The 26,003-nt window shown below is 37.6% G+C and overlaps 1 protein-coding gene across 2 annotated transcripts in view; it reads right to left on the bottom strand.

Annotated features, from left to right (window-relative positions):
- The window catches only part of raph1b (Ras association (RalGDS/AF-6) and pleckstrin homology domains 1b), an 84,164-nt gene that overhangs the window by 13,545 nt on the left and 44,616 nt on the right, over positions 1 to 26,003 (bottom strand). Inside the window, exons 6-16 of one of the 2 annotated variants that reach the window (XM_057818780.1) lie at positions 21,483 to 21,880; positions 18,883 to 18,969; positions 15,598 to 15,672; positions 8,493 to 8,570; positions 4,567 to 4,726; positions 2,566 to 2,687; positions 1,042 to 1,107; positions 830 to 973; positions 629 to 739; positions 468 to 566; positions 265 to 385 (exon numbers count right to left, since the gene is read on the bottom strand). In XM_057818780.1, the coding sequence (XP_057674763.1) occupies positions 265 to 385; positions 468 to 566; positions 629 to 739; positions 830 to 973; positions 1,042 to 1,107; positions 2,566 to 2,687; positions 4,567 to 4,726; positions 8,493 to 8,570; positions 15,598 to 15,672; positions 18,883 to 18,969; positions 21,483 to 21,880 (1,461 nt within the window). The remainder of the gene's footprint in view (positions 1 to 264; positions 386 to 467; positions 567 to 628; positions 740 to 829; positions 974 to 1,041; positions 1,108 to 2,565; positions 2,688 to 4,566; positions 4,727 to 8,492; positions 8,571 to 15,597; positions 15,673 to 18,882; positions 18,970 to 21,482; positions 21,881 to 26,003) is intronic. The other variant, XM_057818789.1, reaches the window with a different exon arrangement.

Genomic DNA, 26,003 nt, shown 5'->3' with positions numbered 1-26,003 from the left:
GTTTAATCCAAATTATCTTATTCAACATCCATACATTGTTTTAGTATAAATATATGAATATATATTTATTTTTCAAAAAGTTAGCGAGAGACAAGTCGGCCCGACCCGACCGTAAATAATCACACATAAGTCGCTCCAGAGTATAAGACACACCCTCTGCCAAACTATGAAAAAAACTGCGACTTATAGTCCGAAAAATACGGTATTCAATTCGTTTAAACTGCTCTTTTGTTGCTGAAGAAATACTAACTGAAAAGGACGTACCGTGTATGCTTGCAGAACTGGATCCTGATCGAATGCTGGAGGTAGATAGAGAGGACCAATCATAGGCTGCCTCTGTTCTCTTCATGGCCTCCTGGTAGTTTCCATAGAGCTGCTTCCCATACTAGACACAAAGAGGTTTTTCCAATGTCCATTTTGACGCAAAAACATCAGTAATGGACAGAAACCCGATTTTCGAGACTAACCTTTGCAATTCGAATTCCATTAACCCACTGGTGCAAGGTCCTGACATCATCACAGCATAGATACTTAATATATTGAGACTTCTTCTGGATCTGTGGATGCTGTAATGAACGACAAATGGTTGTGTTTGCTGTGCAGCGAGCGGTAGATTAATAGGGTTTACCTTCAAAGCCAGGCAGTAGTCGGTCGGAGCTTTGTATTTGCTACGATAGTCTTGACCATAGTAAACGTTAACATGGTCCAGTTGGAGGAAGCACACGAGGTCCCTAGATGCCTGCAGCGCAAACAGGAAAAGCCCAAAATAAAGTCATCGTCGTTGTCAATTTTGTCAACTTAAGTGATATCATCAGCATGTCGGACTGACCTTGGCTTTGCCTTTAGGGACGTAGTAAATTCCAGAAGCCCTGAGGAGGAAGTAGCGCTTCTTCCATGACTTCTTGCCGTCATCCTTTAGCCAAAGCACCCCTTCAATCTCAGGCACTGACACAGAGCCTCCGCAGAAGCACTCCTGAAAACAGTTTCCAAAAAATTACTTTATCTTATGAGGAAAATGAGCAAGTATGTCAAGGTTTGTACCTCTAATAAAGCCTCTTTGTTCCTGTCGGCCATTTCTGAAGTCTCCTTACGCCCCAACAAATAGTTCTGGAAGGGATTAGATGATCATTAGACGATCTAACTCATTACTATTTGGAAACCAGTAATGAGATTAAAGTTACTTATCAAGTCATGGTGCATACCTGTGTAAGATGTTCTAAATATGTTAATTGTAGTGATGCAAAGCTCCCACTTATAATATTCAGATTTTTTTTCCCTGTCCACTTTTTTGGATAGCCCACTTACTTTGACCGATTCTCACTGTTCATTTCCAAAATCAAAATGTATCTGTTTTTGTCAAAGTGTACAGTCCCACCTATATATGAAAGAGAAAAAAAACATTTCCATTTAATTTCAATGGGAAAAACTGACCCGATGTCAGCAGGATGTGACCCGGAAAAGCCCGAAAATCTGCTGGAAGTGACTAGAGCTCCAAATCATTACAACGTGACTAGGAAAAGCCTAAAATTCAATAGGAAGTGACCCAAAATCAGCAGGAAATGACCAAGAAATGTCTCAAAATAGGTGACCCACAAATGCCCCAAAACAGGATGTAACCCAAAAATTAAGAGGAAGTGACCATAAATGCACCAAAATCAACAGGAAGTGACTAGAAAATGCTCCAAATTATTACACGGTGACTAGGAAAACACTAAAATTCAATAGAAAGTGCCTCAAAATCAACAGGATATGAACAAGAAATGCCTCAAAAATAAATAGGTTTCCCAAGAATGCCCTAAAACAGGAAGTGACCCAAAAAATTAAGACGAAGTAACACAGAAATACACCAAAATCATCAGGAAGTGAACTAAAATAAATAGAAAGTGACCTGGAAATGACCAAAATTCAATATGAAGTGCCCCAAAATCAACAGGACATCACCCAGAAACACTCCAAAATTGACAAGAAGTGACCTGGAATTACCCCAAATTCAACAGGAACTGACCCAGTTTTTGCCAAAAATGTACAGTTCCACCAATATTTGATTTAAAAAAATCTATTAATTTCAAATGAGGGAAAAAAATGACCTGATATTAACAGGAAGTGACTCGAAATCAAAAGGAAGTGACCTGTAAGTGACCTAAAATTAACTAACCTGCCATTGACTATGACAGACATCCAATTCTGTTTGACAGTGCTAGAAGTCCAATTCCTTTTGACTGGGAGGGGTGAATGAACCTACCCAATGCGTTAACAAAGAAATTACTGCAAAATTCCACAAAATTAATAGGAAGTGACCCATGGAAGAACAAAGCATCCCCACGCAATTTCTCCAGAAATTGCATTTTCTAGTATTAAAAATGTCCTTCCAAGAAATAAGGGACTCCCACTGACTTGCTTCAGTGCTTTTGACCTACTTCTAACCCTCCATTACAAACACCCACGTTTGGTCTCTGAGCAATTCAAGCACTAGAGTATGCATAAAATATGTGTTTGTGTCTACGATTTCCCCGCTTTCTTGCATGCATGCGTGCGTGCGTGCGTAGAGGCGCTACGTTCAAGCACCTGAGGATTCTTGAAGAGAGCGTATTTCTCGATGCGCTCAATGAACATGAGCTTGTTGTGACTGTCCCGCGTCCAGTTCAACAGATTCTCCACAAGGTTCTCGTGATCCTCAAAAATACGTTCTGACAATGAGAGGAGGGAAGATTAAGATGCATCATTTTTCAGAAAATCTTGTTTTCCGCATCATCTGATCAGGACTAGGTACACAGATGTATGGAAGTAAATCTGTGCCAAGGGAGTTTGAAATAGAAGTTCTAACACTAACTAACTAACACTAACATTTTCAACATCAAAATTCATTTAAAAAAAATCCCAGCTATAAAAATTAAACCGCATAAAATTAAATATTGATATATTTAGTTGTAAAAAAAAAAAAAAAATTCTAGAGAAAAAAATTCAGTCGCAAGAATTCAGCTGCAAAAAATGAGCCAAAATTCAGTTAAAAAAAAAAAAATCAGTCGGAAACATTCAGCTGCAAAAAATATCAGGAGCGAAAATTCTGCTGCAAATAATGGAGTTGCAGAGTTGTCTGATATTATCAGGTAGCTGGTAATATCGACTGATAAACTCATTTAATATTGGAAAATGTTGGCATCTTTTGTGCCAGTACTGTATGTTGGCTTAAAAGCTAATGTACAAGCCTGCAGTCTTTGTACATGGGCTGGTCACAGCTTAGCACAGTAGTTATGCTTAAAATGACCTTTAGATGTCTCCAAACTAAGAATCTTGGGATTTGTTAAGTGAGCAAAGACCATTTGCATTTATAGTGCACAAATAAAATGAACATTGATGAAAAATAATTGTGAGCTCATCGCATATAACTAATGCGTTACCAGAAAGAAATACTGCAGTCACTAAGAAAAGTAATAATAGAAATAATTTATATTTTGTTTTTTTATTTTTCACAGAATGTTTATTTGGAAAACCTTGAAGTTGTTACATTTATCATTATTAAAGCATCTACTGGGGCATCACAATACAATTAGCCATAATATGTTAAGTCCACATTATTGGTTTGATATTGGATTTTTGGGGTTGGACAACGTCGAGATATCGTTTAAAAACTCATTATCGGACAACTCTAGTTGCAAACAATCAAGTTGCAAAATAATTTATTTGCATAAAATCCATCCATCCATTATCTACCACTTTATCCGGTGTCAGGTTGCGGGGGCAGCAGCTTTAGCAGGGAGGCCCAGACTTCCCTCTCCCCAGCCACTTCAACCAGCTCATCCGGCGGGATACCAAGGCTTTTTAAGCCAGCCGAGAGACAGTCTCTTCAGCATGTCCTGGGTAGTCCCCAGGGCCTCCCGCTGGTGGGACATCCCCGGAACACCTCTCCAGGAAGGCATCCGAACCAGATGCCCGAGCCACCTCAGCTGACACCTCTCAACGCGGAGGAGTAGCTGCTCGACCCGCAGTCCCTCCCGGATGACCAAGCTACTCACCCTATTTCTAAGGGAGAGCCCGGACACCCTGCAGAGGAAACTCATTTCGGGATCTTGTTCTTTCGGTCACGACACACGGCACACAAAATAAGATACTGTGAGGTGCTATAAGGTACTGTTTATGCGACGAGACTCCGCGTCCTAAAGTCGAAATCGCGCGAGTACGTCATAACCTGTACTGTCAGTCGTCATACCCGCTCACTTGAACATCTTCTTTTGTGGCTGCTTCTTCTAATACGTCTTCTCCACAAGATGACACCAATAACCTTGAGTCTGTGTTACATGAACAATGGAGCGAGAATAACCTAACTTGATTTCCTGGACCTCCCATTAAATGAAACAGGGATCGATTGCTTCTCCCTAGTTACCTGGATGTTGCAAGGGATTTTCTTTGCAACTGAATTTTGATGCTGGAAAAAATTCTGTGTTAGCATTTTGGTGGGGAAAAAATCTGTTTTAGGAATTTAAAAAAAACTCCCGTTACACAGATTCACTTCCACACAGATTGTCATACGAATTGTCACTACTCAAGAATTTTGATGTAATCTCTTACCCATTTGCAGCTCAGTAATGGTTTCAACCAGCGACCAATCTGGGCTGTAACCACAGTGTGACTTGTCCAGGAGGCTGTCCAGCACCTGCCTGACCGTTTGCCTCTCGTCCACCATCATGGTCTTGGAACTTTCGTCCGACATGTGCACCCTAATCACCAGCTGTCGAAAGACACGGACGATTAATTCCTAGAGCAACTTATTGTTTTTTTTTAGGTGACCTAGTTATTTTCTTAGATGCTGTCAAATTCAGTAGTACTGTACACAGAAGTATTAACGGATCGCAGTGTGACCACTAAAGAGCAACTTCCCGTAATCCGGTTTGGCATCTAAATCGCACCGAAAGTCCGGGAAGATTAAACTCAATGAAACGTGACGAGCGCGTGCATGTGCCTAAGCCAGCTTTGTGCGGCTGCTCCTGGTGTGGAATTGGGCAAAACCCTCGATTACTTGACCTTCCCATCGCCTCTCACTCATCCCAGTTTCCAATCAGTGTGGGTTCAAGAGAAACTTGGATGAATGTCAACGCTAAGAAAGCTGCAGACATGGGTCATCTGACCTGAATCTATACCAGGGGTTGGGAACTCAATGCTCTGGACTTGCATGCGGCTTTTTTATACTTCTGATGCAGCTTATTTTTATATTAAATAAATGAATATTTGATTAAGAATTATTCTGGAAGTCAAACTTTCCATAAGTAGGCAGATCAAGTCAGGCTTACCGTTTTGTGTGTTTGCTAACAAGACATTCACACAGTCAGGAATTCACCAACTACGTAAAGTCATGGTGGCCACTCGGAAGGTGTAACCTTTGCAGGATTCATAGGCGGCAAGACTTGTGGGTGCGCTATCCGAGTGGCAACCGTGACTTTACGTTGTTCATCTGAGCAGGTCATGAATAAATAAATAATAATAATAAAATAATCATAAATAAACATTAAAACGCTGCATGTACCGTGTGTTTATGTCCATATTGCCATCATTTCTTGTCCTTTTTCAAAACTGAAAGCACTACGAAAAACTACGTTTCCCAGGAGCTTTTTTGAGGTCAGGAAGGACGGACGTAATGTGAACATTTTCAATAAATTGTCGAGCGAAGCGCCACCTATGGAGAGGAAGGCGAGGTAGCGAGCTACAGCTAGTTGAATTCAGCGAGCGACTTTGAAACGTACGGAATGAATCCAAAACTACAGTGGGATGAAAAAGTATCTGAACCTTTTGGAATTTCTCTCATTTCTGCATAAAATCGCCATCAAATGTGATCTGATCTTTGTCAAAATCACACAGATGAAAAAACGGTGTCCCTTTCAAATAAAACCACCCAAACATTTATAGGTTTTCATATTTTAACAAGGATAGTATGCAAACAATGACAGAAGGGGGGAAATAAGTTAACCATCATGTTTAATATTATGTGGCCCCTCTTTTGGCAGCAATAACGTCAACCAGACACTTGCTGTAGCAGCAGATCAGTCTGGCACATCGATCAGGACTAATCTTGGCCCATTCTTCTCTACAAAACTGCTGTAGTTCAGTCAGATTCCTATGATGTCTGCCATGAATCGCTGTCTATAGGTCATGCCACAGCATCTCAGTGGGGTTCAAGTCTGGACTTTGATTTGGCCACTCCAGAACGTGTATGTTGTTCTTCTGAAGCCATTCTGAAGTTGATTTACTTGTGCGTTTTGGATCATTGTCTTTTTGCAGCATACATCCTCTTTTTAGCTTCAACTATTTGACAGACGGCCTCGGATTTTCCTGCAAAACATCCTAATAAACTTTTGAATTCAGTCTTCCATTAATGACTGCAAGTTCTACAGGCCCCGAGGTAGCAAAACAGCCCCAAATCATGATGGTCCCTCCACCATGCTTCACGGTGGGGATGAAGTGTTGATGTTGGTGTGCTATTCCATTTTTCCTCCAAACATGATGTTGTGTGTTACTCCCACACAATTCAACTTTGATTTCATCAGTCCACAAAATATTTTGACAAAACCTCTGTGGAGTGTCAAAGTGTCTTTTACCAAACATTAAACGAGCAACAATGTTTTTTTAGACAGCAGTGACTCCCTCTGCGGAGTCCTCCCATGAACACCATTCTTGGCCATAGTTTTACATATAGTTAACGTGTGCACATAGATATCGGACTGTGCCAGTAATTTCTGTAAGTGTTTAGCAGACACTCTAGGGGTCTTTTTTTACCTCTCTGAGAATTCTGTGCGGAACTCTTTGGTGGACGGCCACTCCTTGGGAGAGAAGCAACACTGCCAAACTCTCTCCACTTGTAGACAACTTCTCTGACTGTCAATTGATGAACATCCAGACTTTTAGAGATGGTTTTGTATCCTTTCCCAGCTTTATACAAATCAATTTTTGATCGGAGACAGCTCTTTTGACCGAGCCATGATGCACATCAGACAATGCATCTCATTACGACAATTCTTACCAGGTGTGTGTTTTATAGTGGGCAGGGCAGCTTTAAACCACTCATCGGTGATTGGGCACTCTTCTGACTTAAATTATTTGGTAAAAATTGGTTTCAATTTAAGTCTCTACAGGGAGAGGGTTCACTTACTTATTTTTCTCCCCTTATGTCATTGCATGCATATTATCCTCATTAAAATATGAAAACCTACAAATGCTTGGGTGGTTTTAGTTAAACCAGACACTGTTTTTTCATCTGTGTGATTTTGACAAAGATCAGATCACATTTGATGGGGAGTTTATGCAGAAATGTGAGAAATTCCAGAAGGTTCAGATACTTTTTCATACCACTGTAAATTTAGCGCAAGCAAATGAATTATTTCATCAACTCGAGGAAGAGGATGGGACAGATTTGTCGTTTTTTTCTTCAGATGAGTCTGCGAGTGAGAGGTGACAGGCAGTGCGTAAACGGCAGAAGAGTGGGCTGTGTGACAGTGTGTGATGTAGCCCTGTGTCCTATTCAAGGGGAAACTGAAACGCATGCCTGAAAAAAATTGAACTGAACAAGTTTATGGTCAATATTTTTGAAAATACTTTTTTTCCCAATGTTATATTTGATTTTTTTTCACTATCAATCTTTTCAATTTGTAGACATATGTGCTATTTCGAGAAGCTTGATTGTATGCACATATTTTTGATAAAGTTATGGGTACAATACCTAACCTCACAAAGAGATATCCTCCGAACCCTTTTTGTGTTAGATGATATACAGTATTTATCCACTATTTTACACTGTTGTTCCACTGTATATAACCTATTTTTAGCATAGTATGGAGAAAGAACAAAAACGCCGATGACTAGACCTGCTGTTTTTGTTGAATTCTCAAATCATTTTTTTCTGTTGAATTTCATTGAGCATGTTTGGTTGTCAATGGGACATCAATACAAATTTTGACCCCCCTCAAAAAGTTTTCTTGTTTATTTTTGTGTGTGTTTTTGGGTCCAAAATGTTGAATATAATTTGTAAGTGAAGGAAACAACTGTTTGGACATAAAGGTTATGGTGTCCTTAAAAAAGGGACCCATCAAATTTTTCTTTGAAATATAAAGGCAACATCAAATGTATGCAAATTCGGACAAAATAGGCCCAGGTGTTAAAGGATGAAATGTTGCCAACCCCTGATCTATAACGTCGTATTGAACAAATGAAAATGGAAGGATTTGAAGTTGGCCATTGCACCCTTTGATTTTTCTGCAAGCGTACCTCGGGGGAAAAAAGTTTGGCCACTACTGTCTTATTGGTTGAAGAAAGAGAAGAAATTCAGCTTAAAAGAAAAACGCATTTGTACACAGAGTCCTGCACCCTATCTCTGCGTAACCCCATGCAGATGCACGCTCGCAATCAAACGAAATGCTGCAATGACCTACTTTCGGGGCTATGAATGAAGTTCACAAAGGAACGCTGCATTCAGCCACCAAGACAACCGTATCGACAAGAGCCCTTACCTTTTTCACCTGCGCCTCTTTGATTTTTTCCAAGGCCACTCGAATCTTCTCCGCCTTCAGCTTGGCGGCATGCTCCTCCTGAAGATTCAAAACGGGAACACTTAGCGTTCACACGCATTTAACGCTCCGTCCTCGCCATTCCCGTACTACGGAAAGATACTGGAACTGTTCATGAAATAGTTATCGCCCTCTTACTTGAAGGCAACAAGGCAGAAAATGTACGAATGCGCGAATACAATTCTCAATTTGCTCGACTCACCTGTCCTCTCCAACAAGATGCCATCACCTCCATTTTGCAGGTTACAAACAAAGCGTCCCCTTGCGCGGCGAGTAAATAATTGATCGTAAACCAACGCTGTCAACGCCGGTGACATCGGATCTTTGCGCCCTCAAAATATGGCGCTTTCTACACCGCCTATGGTTGCCCTCTAGATTCTTACGGCGACGCTGCAGTTGTCTTTGATGCCTTGTGTGACGGCAGGGAAACAATACGAGGAGATCCCTGGAGAGAGCCACAAGCTTCTGATAAGCATGGGATCAGTTCACAAAGACTTCAAATCCTCCGGATAAAAACAAAAACGCAAACTTGTAAAAGCTTCATCCAAAGAATAGAAAAATTTTCATCGGTTGAAAACCGAAATGATGCTGTCCATCATCCGTGATGTGATGTAAATGGCAAGTGCACAGAAAATGAACACAACTTGAGTACTAACATAAGTGAAGGAGGATGCCCCTCCCCCTTCCAGTCTTCAATAGCGCTCTCTCACTCCCCTGGTTTAAGAGTGTACCCAATTGAGGGACCCCCACAAAATAGCAGAGAGGTTGTTCTGGCAAACCCTGACTGTCTCGCTTTGAACCAATCAGGTCATAGGGGTGTGGGGACCGTGACCAGGACTGACCTCCGCACTAACGCATTAAGACAAGGATGGAGAATTGGGTAAAAGTGTGGAATATTTCAAGTGCTCAGTGTGCAAGTAAGCCAAAAGCACCTTCGACCTCTTACCTCCTTCACCCAGACTACGAGTACACATGACTGGCTGTCGCCTGCCTGGCTGACACCGATACTGTGTGGCAGAGGAGTTTTGGGTCAGGTTCATACCGCAGGTCTTAATGCACAAATTTTATTAATATTGCACAGATTATTTTTGTCATATCTGGTCCAGTGTTGTTTTTGGCAGCCCTTTTAATTTTCGTCTTAGTCTTTTTGACTAAAGTACTTATTATTAGTAGGGATGTAATGAAAGCAAAATTCTTGGCTGAAACCAAGGGCGTAGGTTTGCATAGGGACGGTTGGGACATTCAGTGTATCACAAAAGTGAGTACACCCCCTGCATTTCTGCAGATGTTTAACTATATCTTTTCATGGGACAACACTGACAAAATGACACTTTGACACAACGAAAAGTAGTCTGTGTGCAGCTTATATTATAGTTAATTTATTTTCCCCTCAAAATAACTCAAAATATAGCCATTAATATCCAAACTCCTGGCAACAAAAGTGAGTATACCCCTTTGAAAAAATATACAACCGTAAATTGAGTACTGCTTGTCAGTTTCATTCCAAAATGTCATGTGACTCGTTACAGGAGTGCTGTCAGAATTGCTGCAGAGATTGAAGAGGTGGGGGGGGTCAGCCTATGAGTGCTCAGACTATACGCCGCACTCTCCATCAAATTGGTGTGCATGGCTGTCACCCCAGGAGGCAGACTCTTCTGAAGACGGTACACAAGAAAGCCCGCAAACAGTTTGCTGAAGACATGTCAACAAAGCATATGGATTACTGGAACCATGTCCTATGGTCTGATGAGACGGACGGGCTTTTTTGTGTACAGTCTTCAGAAGAGGCTTCCTCCTGGGGTGACAGCCATGCACACCAGTTTGATGTAGAGTGCGGCATATGGTCTGAGCATTAAGAGGCTGACCCCCCACCTCTTCAATTTTCAATGACATTTTGGAGGGGAAATGACAAGCAGTACTCAATTTGGACATTTCCGGATGTACATATTTACTAAGCACTGTACTCACTTTTGTTGCCAGGGGTCTAGATATTATTGGCTATATTTTGAGTTATATTCAGGGGAAAATAAATGAACTCTATTACTTAAGCTGTACATAGAATAGTTTTCATTGTGTCAAAGTGGCATTTTGTCAGTGTTGACCCATGAAAAGATATACTTAAATATCTGCAGAAATGCGAGGGGTGTACTCACTTTTGTGATACACTGTAACACTACCAACTTTTCAGGATGCTGAAATTGTCCCCACCAACTTTTAAGCAACCTCATTTGCATTATGTAATGACATCAGTTATACACAGTAGGTCTTTTAGTCTTTCCCACTTTAATGTAAAAAGACGTCAATGTTGTGGAAGTGGGGAACAAACCACAAATTTTGCTACTAAAAGCCTGACCTGCGTCAGAGTTAGCATAACATTAATCTGTGTGAATTTCTCGAACTTGAGGAGGAAGCTGGGTTGAGAGAAATATCCTCCTGTATGTTTTCTATTGTTAACATTAAACTGGAAGACATGTAGTGAACTACAGATTACCCCTTATAGATGGTTAATTGATGATTAACAAACTTGTATTTCTTGTGTATGTTAATATCATTTGTGTTCAAATATTGCATGTTAAATTTGCTAATAAAATCCAGGCATTTATTCTGGAAGTTTTCAAAATGTTTCTTTAGTAGTTTTTGAAAATAAAGGTTTGAATCGAACGGTGTATCACCTGAACTAAGACACAATAAAGTTAGCATAAGTCAATACAGATTTATTTTGCATTGATCATTTGGCCTATCAATTTATTAGGTTCATATTGGTGAGAAATGACCTCTGTTCACCCAGTCTGTTTGGTCTTATAAATGTCCCGTCACCAGCAAAAAGCATACATGCAGGTCATGCTGTTATATCGCCCCCTACCAACCAGTCAACCATGCTACACGATGGCTAGAGAGGTGAAACTGAACTTTTTCACCCATCAAAGAAAACAAAATCGCTGGTAAGGGAATACTTCGGCTACAGAAAAGTTACAGACCGCCGCGACTTAGAGGAGAAGGGGGCCAACCGACATGTAAAACACATTTGCGGAGGGTGGCTGCCGAGGATGCAGTATGATTTCGCATTTATACAAAATTAAAGGTTAGTAAACACTGTCATGAAGGTTTCCCACCAGCTAAGAGAGTTAACTCCAGTGTGTTTAGTGTGTCTAGTGGAGGTAAAATATGGTGGGTTTTTTTTTCTCTGGCAACTGTCTGTGTTGAGAAAGAGAGTGTGTGTATAATGTAAACATGATACGAGTCATACACATATGCTCTTTATGGAAAATAGCTTAATATTTTTTATTCTGATGGTAATAAATGCCGAGCGGTGGGTTTAGTCTCACCTAAATGACTGCATTTATTTAAATTTTATTTAGAATATTTCAGTTGTTATTGTTATTTTTTAAGTTAACATTATACTTATATTCCAATTTGCATACTGTATATTTTTTGAAAAATAAAAATCCTGTTCAATGGAAAAAAGTTTTTTTTTTTTTTTTTTTTTTTTAACCCAGATATCTCAAGGTAACATATTTTACAGCTGTAGGTAAGCTGTAACCTTTCCAAAAACAAGAACCAAGCAGGGTGAGGCAGAATTTAGTCATTATGCTCCTCACCTCTGGAACAAGTTACCTGAATGTCTGAAGTATGCTCAAACTGTTAGCTCCTTTAAATCAGGGCTAAAAACGCTTTTGTTTAGCACTGCATATCCATAACTGTCTATATATTTCAATCTACTTACTTTCTATTCCTCTTGTGCTTATCTCCATTGCTTGTGCTTATCTCCATTGCTTATTTCAATTATTATTAGTAGTAGTAGTTTTTGTTTTATTTTATTTGTTTTATTGTATTTGTGATTAAATGCGATTTTTATGTATAATTTTATTTCCTATTTTAATTGTCTTGGTAAGTTGCATTGATTTAAATGTGATTTTTATGATCTTCAAGTGATGTAAAGCACTTTGAATTGCCTTGTGTTGAATTGTGCTATATAAATAAATTTGCCTTGCCTTGCCTTGCCTTGCCTTGCCTGTAATTGCAATACCGTGATATTTTGGCTTAAGGTTATTATGCCGATAGGATATTATACCGGCACATGCCTATTTTAGTCATCTCAAAATGTGCTCGTCTTTGTCTAGTTTTAGTCGACAGTTACTCAAAATGTTTTAATCCAAAAATGAAATGTTTTCAACAATTTCAAATGAACACTGACAGAGGAGCACAGCATCAACTGGTTGTGCGATAAAAATATTCCGCTAAATCTCAGCAAATGCACATGTATACGCATCTAAATACTACTCTATCAGCATTTTCAAGGTCTTCAAGGACCCGTACGAACTCTGAACACAAGCACATTAATATTTTCTTAAACAAATAGCCATAGAATTCTCAATACAGTTGGCCTCTTGGGCTTCAAGACCACTTGATGAAGCAAATTAACCACCATGAAGCTTTGAACCAATTGGCTACAAAGCTTAATTGCTTCAACCAGCTTCATTAAATAGTATTTTTTGACATCGTATCATGACTTATCATATCAAGACCCTGCCATATCAAGGTACATCGTATTGTGAGTTCAAGTGTATCGTCCCATCCCTAGTGGACACCAGAATCACAAAGGATATTTCCCACCATGAGATCAGTGTTTGCAATGGTGTCAATGACCTAGTACAGGGGTCCCCAAACTTTTTCCTGTGAGGGCCACATAACCCTTCTCTTCTCTGATGAGGGGCCGGGGTCAGTTTGTAACAGAAAAAGTGTGACGATTGCAGGAGTGCCTAAATGTAAAAATGTATTGTTTTTCAGAAAGCCACAATCAATAACCCTTTCTGGATTCTTCACGGAACCAAAGTAAATAAAATAAAAATGATATAATATAATATAGTATAATATAATATAATATAATATAATATAATATAATATAATATAATATAATATAATATAATATAATATAATATAATATAATATAATTAGGGCTGTCAAACGATTAAAATTTTTAAGCGAGTTAATCACAGCTTAAAAATTAATCGTAATTAATCGCAATTCAAACATCTCTAAAATATGCCTTATTTTTCTGTAAATTATTGTTGGAATGGAAAGATAAGACACAAGACGGATATATACATTCAACATACTGTACATAAGTACTGTATTTGTTTATTATAACAATAAATCAACAAGATGGCATTAACATTAATATTCTGTCAAAGCAATCCCTGGATAGAAAGACTTGTAGTTCTTAAAAGATAGATTTTAGTACAAATTATAGATATTTTATGTTAAAACCTCTCTTAATGTTTTCGTTTTAATAAAATTGGTAAAATTTTCAATCAAAAAAATTAACTAGTAGCTCACCATTGTTGATGTCAAGAATTACACAATGCTCATGGTGCATAAAATCAGTCGCACCCAAGCGCCAGCAGAGGGAGACAAAAAACACAAGTAACAAGTGGACATGACACTGCTGTCATTTTAATCTGTTTGAGCGGGGCATATGCGTTAATTGCGTAAAATATTTTAACGTGATTAATGAAAAAAATTTATTACCGCCCGTTAACGCGATAACTTTGACAGCCCTTAATATAATATCATATCATATCATATCATATCATATAATCAGGGGTGCACATAATTTTTTTGCCCAGGTTCTCAGAGGAGGACCTGGAGATGTGACTTGGTCCTCATTGAGCTTGAGAGCCGACCCACCTGATGCGATAAATTTATGACAAGCTTTACTTAGAGCCAATTAACTTTGATTAATTATATTAACAGTTAATGCTTGATTAACATCAACTGGCACAACAAAATTGCCATTACTTTGAAGTGAAATGTAAAGAAATAAACATAAAAGCACCAATTCAAAATAAAGGGCATTATGCGGCTCCCACATTAACTCCAAGCCTTTTTAAAAGTGGGATGTCCTCCTCATAAGACCTCATTGAACGTGCATGTTTAGCTTTGTAAAATGCGAGCAAAAACACGTTTGTCAGTGCATGTCGCTGTTCATTACCTTTATTCCGCCCTATTCCGCCACATGTCCATAGGGCGAGTGGGGTCCTGTTTGACATCGATAGTTTGCTTAACTGCCACATGCTCTCTGTTTTTTTCGTGCTTTTCAAAGTTTGGATGGCTGAAATTCTTTGACCCTACATAAAATGCGTTGCTCTAATCGGCGACATTGGGATTCTCACGGCACATTTTGTCCCGCATTTCCGTGCGAGCATCATTCGCTTCTAGCCATGGTACCTCCTGTAGCCACTTTTCAGCAAAAGTCCTTTTTTTCGGTAGCTCCGGTGACGTCTCTGTCGTCTGTCTGTCTTTTGACGGGGGTGGGGGAACACGGAAGTAATTACTCAGTGTGGCCTGCCTCATCGACATTTTGAGAAGTTATTTTCTCGTGTCCGCCGCAAATAGAGTGGTCAGCCATCGGTACGCAAAAGCGTATGGAAGCCGTTGAGGGCCAGCGCGTTTGTCTACGTCCAGTACGCATGTGCGGACCACTTATGTGCACCCCTGAATATAATATAATATAATATAATATAATATAATATAATATAATATAATATAATATAATATAATATAATATAATAATACTGTATTAATTAAATAGATAATAACCAAATAACCATTGCTCAGTTCTTCACAGAAAAAAAGCCAGGACATAAATAACTCTATTGGAAAAAAAATAATAAAATAAAATAAATAAATATTTTTTTTTTTTTTTTTTTTTTTACAATTTTTTTTTGTTTGTTTGTTCAGGGGGCCGGACCAAATGTGGCTGCGGGCCGTATCCGGCCCACGGGCCGTAGTTTGGGGACCCCTGACCTAGTATATGCTGGCGAGACAGTCTCCTCTCCCTGGCTAGCCTGGAAAACCCTCAGAGTTGCACAAAATCTAGAAAGGCGCAGTGTTCTATGTTTCCTCCCGCTAATCACGCAACTCTGCTGAGTATTAGTACCGTCAGCTACGTAAGTGAAAGGGTGATTGTGAAACGTGCAGGGCAGCAGAGAGGGTGAGCGACAACTCGGTGCAGCGGAGACAAACAACAAACAAGCAAGTCATTCACCTTGGTCAGGAGGTGAGAAGGCTTTCCTGCTATGCTTTTCAAAATGAGCGAGGTTTCTTGGTCCAGATAGGAGTGCTTGGGGTGAGAAAACCAAAACATAGCAAGAGAGAAGAATGGAGAAATAAAGAAGTCAACATCTGCTCATTGTTGGAGGGTTAATCATTGTGATATACAACTCACAAAAACTGGCTTTTGAGTGAAATTTCACTAAAAATGATGCACTGAAAGCTATTTGAATGAAATGAAATTGCATGCAAAAGCTTAGTAAATCCTTCGATTTTTTTTTTTTTTTTTTTTTGCGAGTCGTGGAAAACAGTATATGTTGCTAGTGCAAGTGTGGAAGCAAACAAGCAATGATTGTGAACAAAACAGATGAGCTTAACAAATTCAGACCATCCAAATTCGATTATTAACACCGTATTTTTCGGTGTATAAGTCGCACCAGAAAAAAATGCACACAAAAGTCGCATTTTTATGGCGCAGACCATAGACTTCATAATTGTATGGACGGGTCACATTGGTCAGCCACTGCGCAATGCCTTCAAGTAAGGGTCCGTCCTACAGTCCGCTTCAGTAATTCGCAGTCAGTCAACACATTCAGCGATCCAACGCCGGATTTAGGATGAAAAAGTACAAAAGCTGTACTGTATACAAACAGGAAGGATTATCTCAGGAATGATTTGTTCGAGGATTCAATGTAATTATTATAATTTTCGTACTATGTAGGCATTTTGAAACGTTGTGAAAAAAATGAATGGGAGAAATTACCCGCTATGAACTAGCATCATTCTTCAACATATTTACGGAAGATAAATGGTAACTGCACGGTTTTTGTTTTGCTTTTAACCAAGAATCGAGACTGTTTTACATCTATATCTATGAAGAATTCAGGGATTTAAGCATTTATTCACAAGAATTTTCACCAGAAAAGCTCTGTTTACATATGGTGGCCGCCACATTGGCTAAAAGACTAGCATTGTACTTCGACATATTTATGTAAAATAGATGATAACTTCCCGTTTTTTTGCTCTTCTAACAAAAAATCGAGACTGTTTTACGTTCATATGTATAAAGAATTCAGGGATTTAAGCATTTATCCACAAGAATTTTCACCAGAAAAGCTCTGTTTACATATGGTGGCCACCACACTGACTGACAGACTAGCATCGTACCTCGACAAATTTACGTAAAATAAATGCTAACCACACATTTTTTGCATTTTTTTTGCTTTTAACCAAGAATTGAGACTGTTTTACGTCCATGTCTATAAAGAATTCAGGGGAATTAAGCATTTATTCACAAGAATTTTCAATGAAAAAAGCTCTTTGTCTGTGATTCAACTCGGTCAGCTTTGACGGCCACGCCAACAATGCAGGCCCCCTACTAATCAGCCCCGTGTCCCGTCAATATCATTATGAAGTCTATGCATAGATCTTCATTTTGGTGGTATCACAAATTTGTCAAGCACTTTATTTGCTTAATACATGCACACCACAAAATAAAACTGAAAATGTAATGATTTTTCTGAATTAAAATATTGTTTTAGAGTGCCACTGTCAGAGAAGTTAGCTTTGCAATGCGTCTCGGTATTACGTTTTGTATACATATTTTTAAAAATACGTATACAGTAAATCAAAACTGAGTACCAGCTCGGAAAAATTGTGTTGGACTGCATTATGCAGGTATACCTAACTTTGTGGTCAGTGTATTAGGGCTGCTACGATGAATCGAATAATCGATTTTCAAATGAACAAACAAATGAACAACATTTTGATAGTCGATAAATTGTTTAGAGAGATTTCTCCTGTTTTTGAGCATCCTAACTCATTGGCTGTCATTGACGGGAATCGAACGGTTTGCACCGAACGAACAATTCATTCGCTGCCAAAAGTCCCAGTTCAAATGGATTGGATGTCTATTTGTGATGAACTCATTTATATTCAGAGCAGAAGGATGACGGGACGCTAAATGATTTGACGTTTATCATCGTCAATGGCACTGAAAGTGTTCACAGAATTCTCGTACATTGCATTTGTATTTCTTTTCCATGTTTTTCAAAACAGAATAAATAAACGTAAAAAATAAAGACAAATTATTATATTTATTTATAATTCATTTTTTAACCTTCTCTTTAAACAAAAAAACTGAATAGCAGCAAATATTTTCTGATTTCTGTAGTCCTCAATGAAAAACATTTATGAAAATATATATTTTCAATAAAAAACAATGTTTAAAAAAGGCTTATATTTCTTATTTAAATTACAAAAAAATTGAAAAATTGGCATTCAAACAGTTAATTAGTCCAAATTCTTGTACATTATATTTTTATTTATTTTTAAAGGAAAACAGTAATAAACAATATTTTTATTTATATTTTTAAAGGAAAACAGTAATAAACATTCTCTTCAATCTTTTAATTCTTCATTTCATATTTTAAATCCACAACAATGTAAAAAAAAAAAAAAAAAGCTCAGTTATTTTTTAAAGTTAAATTAGTAACTATAATAGTATATTACTACACTACTATATAACTATATATTTTATATATGTATAATATTATAGTTATACAGTATTAACTAATACTATTTTTAAAAGTAAAAAAAGCTCAAATTTGTATTTAAGACTTCAATTACATTTTTAATTAATTTTTAACATAATTTTTAAATAGAAAAGAACATAATTTCTGTAGTCCTTGATGAAAACATTTTTTCTATTGAAAATATATATTTTAAATTAAAAAACAATGTTTAAAAAATGCATATATTTTGTATTTAAATTACAAAAATGAAAAAATAATTGGCACCCAAAGAATTAAAATTCTTGTACTTTACATTTTATTTTTAAAGGAAAAAAGTAATAAACATTCTTTTTCTTCAGTCTTTGACTTTTTAATTTAGAAAACATTTTAAATCAACAAAAAAGCTCAAACTCCTATTTAAGACTTAAATTACAAAAATAATAAAGAAAATGTCCTTTTTAATTCATTTTTAATTTAATTTTGAAATAGAAATTACATTTCTGTAGTCCTTGATAAAAAAAAAATTATATTGAAAATATATTTTTTTACATAAAATAAAAAGGCAAAAAAACAACTTTTTCTCTTTTTGTAGTTTTTTTTTACAGTAATTACAAAAAAAATGCCCTTTAATTTTTTTGACCAGTGTATAAATCTAAATATAGGTGGCGATTATACGACTCATCAAAATAATTTTTGCAGCAACCCTAAAGTGCACGTAACTATATTTTCATGAACTGTTAAAGAGACACACAAACACATGCACTTACAGTGGCCCGATCCACTTCACCCTCTTGTGAGGTGAAGTCAAGGTGCCGCCTGGCCGTTTTACCGTTGGCCCATCGTAGTGTGACATGCTGAAAATGTGCATGCGTGTCGATAAAGAGGAAATAATGAAAACTGAAAAAAAATCAAATATGAACACATGCGAGGTCGGCGCGGATTTAGTGTTTCTTGTGAGCCGCCGCAATTGTTAAAAGTGAACAGGGAGTCATTCATGAGCGGTCACGCTCAAAAGCTTACAATGGACTTATTAGCAAAGTCATAACAATAAATGTGCTGTATTGCCAACGCATGCGGCGTCACATGCTTTTGTGGTTAAACGTGCACAATAACAAACTGAGTCGAATAAGGTAACTCATTGCAGCCTTAATGACTTCAAATCGGATTGTTACTGTAAATTCACACAGAAGTAGTGCTGGGCGATATTTTGCAAAAAACAAAAATGGAAAAATTGACGAGTACTAGCTACAATTTTGCAGCTTCCATGATTCGATTAATTAAAGTGGCATGTCTGTTGGTTTGTTGGTTTGTTTTCAAAATGAATTTTGTTTGAAGGATTTGGGAGGATACACTTCCCTCTGGTGGTAATAGTCAATATGACATAACTTGTATAATATGGCTCAATCCAGTTGCTCCCTGTCAAGGCCACCATTAGGCTGTATGTTTTAGTTTAAGATAATACTGTATATTCTGTAATCTTGATTAATTTTTTGTGGAAATATGCGTTTGAAGAAGTTAGCATTTTACAGCATTTAAGATAGCGAAATTTTTGCTATGTTAGTAAAAAAAATTTTAGCATTTTATAGCATTTAAGCTAGCGGACTATTGCTGTGCTACGTAAAAACATTAGCATTTTATAGCATTTAAGCTTGCGGACTTTCACTATGCTAGTGAAAAAAAACGTTAGCATTTGATAGCATTTAAGCTAGCGGACTTTTGCTATGTTAGTGAAAGGAACAATAGCATTTGATAGCATTTAAGCTAGCGGACTATTATTATGCTAGTGAAATTTTTTTTAGTATTTTAAAGCATTTAAGCTAGCTGAGTATTGCTATGCTAGGTAAAAAACGTTAGCATTTTAGCAAGCTGACTTTTGTTCTGCTAGTTTAAAAAGTTAGCATTTTATAGCAATTAAGTTAGCGGCCTTTTGCTATTCTAGTGAAACCATGTTAGCATTTTCAAGCATTTAAGCTAGTTGGCTATTGCTATGCTAGGTAAAAAATGTTAGCATTTTAGCTAGCGGACTTTTGCTCTGCTAGTTTAAAAACAATAGCATTTTATAGTATTTAAGCTAGCGGACTATTGCTATGCTAGTTAAAAAAAACACGTTAACGTTTTATAGCATTTAAGCTAGCTGACTATTGCGATGCTAGGTAAAAAACAAGCATCTTATAGCATTTAATCTAGTGAACTTTTGCTATGCTAGTTAAAAAAACGTTAGCGTTTTAAAGCATTATTTAAGATAGCGGACTATTGCTATGCTAGTGGAAAAAAATGTGAGCATTTTATAGCATTTGGGCTAGCGGACTTTTGCTATGCTAGTTTGGTGAATTCGATCTACGAAATTTACATAGCAATTGGAGTAATTAGACATTTAAACTCCAATTGTTTTGCGTTAAGTGCTTTATTGTCAAAATGTGTCATGTTGCCCATAGTTGTAGTTGTTTTAGATTTACAAAAAAAATTAAAGAACTTCAAAGAGTCTTGTTTGCTGTGTGTCTATCTGAATGTTACATTTCGTGAGGGCCCTCGTGAGGATAAGCGGCTCGGAAAATGAATGAATGAAAAAAAGAACAATGCTTAAAATGCTGTATAAACTGGCTACCTGAGTTTTTTTTTTTTTTTTTTTTTTTGTTGCAAAAGACAGTACACCGGCAAATCGATGCTAAATTCCGCTAGCGCTTGAAGGGTGTATTTCATTTTGTAAAACTAAATACATTTAGGGCGGCACGGTGGCTGAGTGGTTAGCACGTCTGCCTCACAGTTCTGAGATCAAGGGTTCAATACCGGGCTTCGGCCTTCCTGTGTGGATCTTGCATGTTCTCCCCGTGCCTGCGTGGGTTTCCTCTGGGAACTCCGGTTTCCTCCCACATCCCAAAAACATGCATGGTAGGCTGATTGAACACTCTAAATTGCCCGTAGGTATGAGTGTGTGAGTGAATGGTTGTATGTCTCCTTGTGCCCTGTGATTGGCTGGCAACCAGTTCAGGGTGTCCCCTGCCTACTGCTCGTAGTTGGCTGGGATAGGCTCCAGCACCTCGGCGACCCTCGTGAGGAAAAGCGGCATGGAAAATGAATGAATAAATACATTTAGTATTTTAATCCTGCGAATGTGGAATTTGTCTTTTTAAATGTTGCAATTGACTTTTATATATGCACCATATGTTTATGTTGTGTGGTGATCTATTACACACACATTTGCTGGAGCAGAGATATCTAGTGACCATTCTGCAATATTAATGTTAATAGTGTTAATACCTCATAACTGAGTAAAGTTCATATTCATAATTTGTACTTCATAAGTGATGATAAATATCGTCATATCGCCCAGCACTACAGAAAAGCGGACACCGATCGTTAATAGTACCTCCGTGCTGGTCTGGTTTTGTCTTTGAACTGTCGGGCTGATCCTTCCGTCTCCATCGCTTCCCGTCGTCCCTTTCTCAATGTCCAGAGAATCCATACTGGACGCCGACGCCGAGTTGACGCTGGAGCGCTGGGACGGAGCTTCCTGTTCGCTCACGCCGCCCGTGGAGCCTGTCCGCCGGTGGTGCCGCCCGCCCCCGGACGAAGCGGAGGTAGGACGTCGCAACGTGGCGGCTGACGACGAGGTCTGACGCGCGGCTTCGTCCATGCTGAGTGACGCCTTCTCCAGCTGAGAGGTGATGTCATCCAGAGAAATGTTGGAGGCCACGGGGCGCGTGTTGACACTACCGCCTCGCACAGTGTTGGCTGGGGACGCCCGAGTGCTGCTATTGGCGCTTCCTGTTGAAGGACAAGGGAATTTGACTGACAATCTGCAGGAAATTTTTCAAGTAAAACAGAGCTGGCATTAAAAAAAAAGGGTTTTCAGGGTTAGGGTTAGTGTTAGGTTTTTTTTAGTGTGGCTGGGGGTGCGGCTTATACTCTGGCGCGACTTATGTGTGAAATTATTAACACATTTGTATATCATTTCACATGTTATTTTGGTGTTTTGGAGTGACACTTATGGTTTGGTAAACTTGTTAGCATGTTCGTTATGCTATATTTATCTGAATAACTCTTAATAGCTATGTTACGTTTACATACTGGCCATGTTCGGATTTCGTTATTCATGCATCATGTAACATTATCATACTGTACACTTATTCAGCATGTTGTTCTCTATTGTATTTTTATTTTAAATTGCCTTTCACGATGACATATCTGTTCTATGTGTTGGATTTTATCAAGTAAATTTCCCCCCAAAATGCAATTTATACTCCGGTGCTTGTTTTTTTCCCCTTTGTTGGGCATTTTATGGCTGCTGCAACTTACACTCAGGTGCAACTTATAGTCCAAAAAATACGGTACATAAAATGAATGATAACTGCCCGTTTTTTTTGTTTTTTTTGTTTTTGCTTTTAACCAATAATCTAGACTGTTTTAAGTTTATATCTATAGAAATTGTGCATTTTAAGCATTTATTTTCAAGAATGTTCTACTTAAAAAGCTCTTTGTTTTGTGACGGCTGCCATGTTAGATTACACAATACAGTGACTTTGGCTTGAAATATTTACGTAAAATGGACGATAACTTCCCCTTTTTTTGCTTTTAACCAGGAATCTAGACTGTTTTACGTTCATATCTATAGAAATTGCGCGATTCAAGCATTCATTTACAAGAATTTTCAACTTAAAAAGCTCTTTGTTTTGTGACGACAGCCATGTTGAATTACGCAACACTATAACTTTGGCTTGAAATATTTACGTAAAATGAACAATAACCACACGTTTTTTTGCTTTTAACCAAGAATCTAGACTGTTTTACGTTTATATCTATAGAAATTGTGCGATTTAAGCATTCATTTACAAGAATTTTCAACTTAAAAAGTGCTTTGTTTTGTGATGGCTGCCATGTTGGATTACATAATACTGTAACTTTGGCTTGAAATATTTATGTAAAATGAATGCTAACTGCCCGTTTTTTGCATTTAACCAGGAATCAAGACTGGTTTACGTTCATATCTATAGAAATTGCGCGATTTAAGTATTCATCTACAAGAACTTTCAACTTAAAAAGCTCTGTTTTGTGACAACAGCTATGTTGGATTACACAATACTGTAACTTTGGCTTGAATTATTTACATAAAATGAACAATAACCGCACTTTTTTTGCTTTTAGCTAAGAACCTGGACTGTTTTACGCTCATATCTATAGAAATTGCGTGATTTAAGCATTTATTTACAAGACTTTTCAATTTAAAAAGCTTTTTGTTTCGTGACGGCCGCCATGTTGGATTACACCAGGGGCCGGTAACCCAAAATGTTGAAATAGCCATATTGGACCAAAAAAACAAACAAAAAAGAAATATGTCTTGAGCAAAAAATTAAAAGCCTTACATAAGCCTTATAATGAAGGTAACACATGCTGTATGGATCTGTATTAGCTATATTAGCCCACTATCAAAATAACTAAGTTGGCAAAAATACATAAGGAGCCTTCATGATTTAATGTTTATTTTCGCTGCAGTGCATCCAACGTACCATGTGACTACTCTGTTGCATGATGCCACCTCAAGTTTACGTCATTACAATATTAATGGATTGTTTCATTGCTTTTATGAAATTAAAGAAATGCTGTAAAGAAATCCAATTTTGATGTGTTTTTTATTTTGAGGTTTCAAAAAACAACAAACGAACCTGCATAACCATGCCCCTTTTCTGGGCATGTCTTCTATCAGGCATGCAAACTGGTTAGGGGTGAAAAAGGTGACAAAGTAACATGGACACACGGCGTGCGCGGAAAAGTACATTTCATAGTGCAACCAGAGACATCTCGAATTAAACACAGTACATAATAATTTAACATATACAAGTCTAAATCTCTCATCCTGAAATCAGAACTAGGGCTGTCAAAATTATCGCGTTAACGGGCGTTAATTAATTTTTTAAATTAATCACGTTAAAATATTTGACGCAATTAACGCATGCACTGAATGAGCCGCTCTCGCATTGCCTCAAACAGATTTCAATGAGGCCGTTTATGGACTTTAAGAGTAAAGAGAATGCCACCGGCCGCTTGGGGGCAGCGCAGCGCCGTTCCATACTAATGTTATTCCTTCAATTAGTGGGAGAATTAGTAGTTGTGAGACGTTTATGCTGTTGCTTTGTGCTCGACACATATTTCGGTAAGTTTGCTTTCTTTTAGTGGCAATTATGTGTCTCTTGTTGTATTTTGGGTAAGATATGCTCAGAGATATATCTGTTATAAAGCCAAGTGGACACAGGCGTTCTTTGGGCTGCGCCGTTTATTGGCATACGCTTCTGCAACTCCTTCACAACAAACAGAAGTATCATTTAGTGAAAGCACAACAAAAATAATATTGCTATCTCTCAAAAAAAATAATGTTCACAAAAAGAAAAGCACTTCAGTCTGTAGTAATGAGGCCCTATTCTCACACAGCTAAACAACAATGCAAAGTGAATTGGCATTACTCAGAGTTTGCTCACTCAATTCTTATTATTGTTATTTTTATTCTTATTATTATTATATTAACTCTACTTTTGATTGAAAATTGTACAAATTTTATTAAAACGAAAATATGAAGAGGGGTTTTAATATAAAATTACTATAACTTGTAACTATAACATTTATCTTTTATGAACTACAAGTCTTACTATCCATGGATCACTTAAACAGAAAGAATGTTAATAATGCCATTTGTGGATTTATTGTTATAATAAACAAATACAGCACTTATGTACAGTATGTCTTGTGTCTTATCTTTCCATTCCAACAATAATTTACAGAAAAATATGGCATATTTTAGAGATGGTTTGAATTGCGATTAATTACGATTAATTCATTTTTAAGCTGTAATCAACTCGATTAAAAATTTTATTCGTTTGACAGCCCTAATCAGAACATATAAGACGCATTAAGTAGCAAATTATACAAAATCTAAATTATAAGATATATATTATGTCCCAGTTGCATTAAGCAGAGAACAGCTGTACAGCATAAAATATGATTTTACAGGTACAGTATAAATTCCATTCACTGAACTATTAGACTATTAGATAGACCCCCCCCCATTTTTTTCTCCTCGGCTCTACGTGATTCAGAAGAATGACCCATTTTAATTTCAAAACGGTGAAATTTTGCCGAATGGTGGCAAGTTTGCATGCCTGTCTATTTTCTGTATTATCTCGGTTTTGATTTTGAAGTCTTCAAATAGGTGTTCTGATATGTTGATGAATGTCTTCTTCATGTACCCACCATCTGTGAGCAGTAGTGGAGTTTGGCAATGCAATCCACTTCTTAAATCTATTTTTGCGCTCCCCTAAGTTCTTCATAAGTAATGGAATCGCACTTTTTCTCTCGCTCCAAACTGGGTTTTCGGCTGCCGGTTTGTTTACAATAGCCACCTGCCTGGTATCCCGCCCTACTGATAGAAACGTGTGTCGCAGGCTATGACGCAAATGCTCGTTGACAGAAATGTTGAAATTTAATATTTATTCTACACATTTTTACAGCATAGGAAAACATTAAGAATGTTTGTGATATAAATTTTGTCCTCCCACAGGAACCATATAAAAACAAAAAAATAAATTCTAAATCTTTTTCCATTTTCAAACATTTTTGAAAATGCTCCTGGGAGCCACTAGGGCAGAGCTAAAAGGCTGTTTGCAGCTCTTAAAACACGGGTTGCCGAACCCCGGATCACACAAGACAGTAAATTTGGCTTGAAATTAGGGCTGGCAAACGATTAAAAATTTTAATCGAGTTAATCACTGCTTAAAAATTCATTAATCGTAATTAATTGCAATTCAAACTATCTCTAAAATATGCCATATTTTTCTGTAAACTATTGTTGGAATGGAATGATAAGACAAGACGGATAAATACAAACAACATACTGTACATA

Source organism: Corythoichthys intestinalis, chromosome 2 (genome assembly GCF_030265065.1).
Source record: "Corythoichthys intestinalis isolate RoL2023-P3 chromosome 2, ASM3026506v1, whole genome shotgun sequence".
NCBI lineage: Eukaryota > Metazoa > Chordata > Actinopteri > Syngnathiformes > Syngnathidae > Corythoichthys > Corythoichthys intestinalis.
Note: the sequence above shows the minus strand (reverse complement) of the source record. Positions and strands in the feature narration are given on the sequence as shown.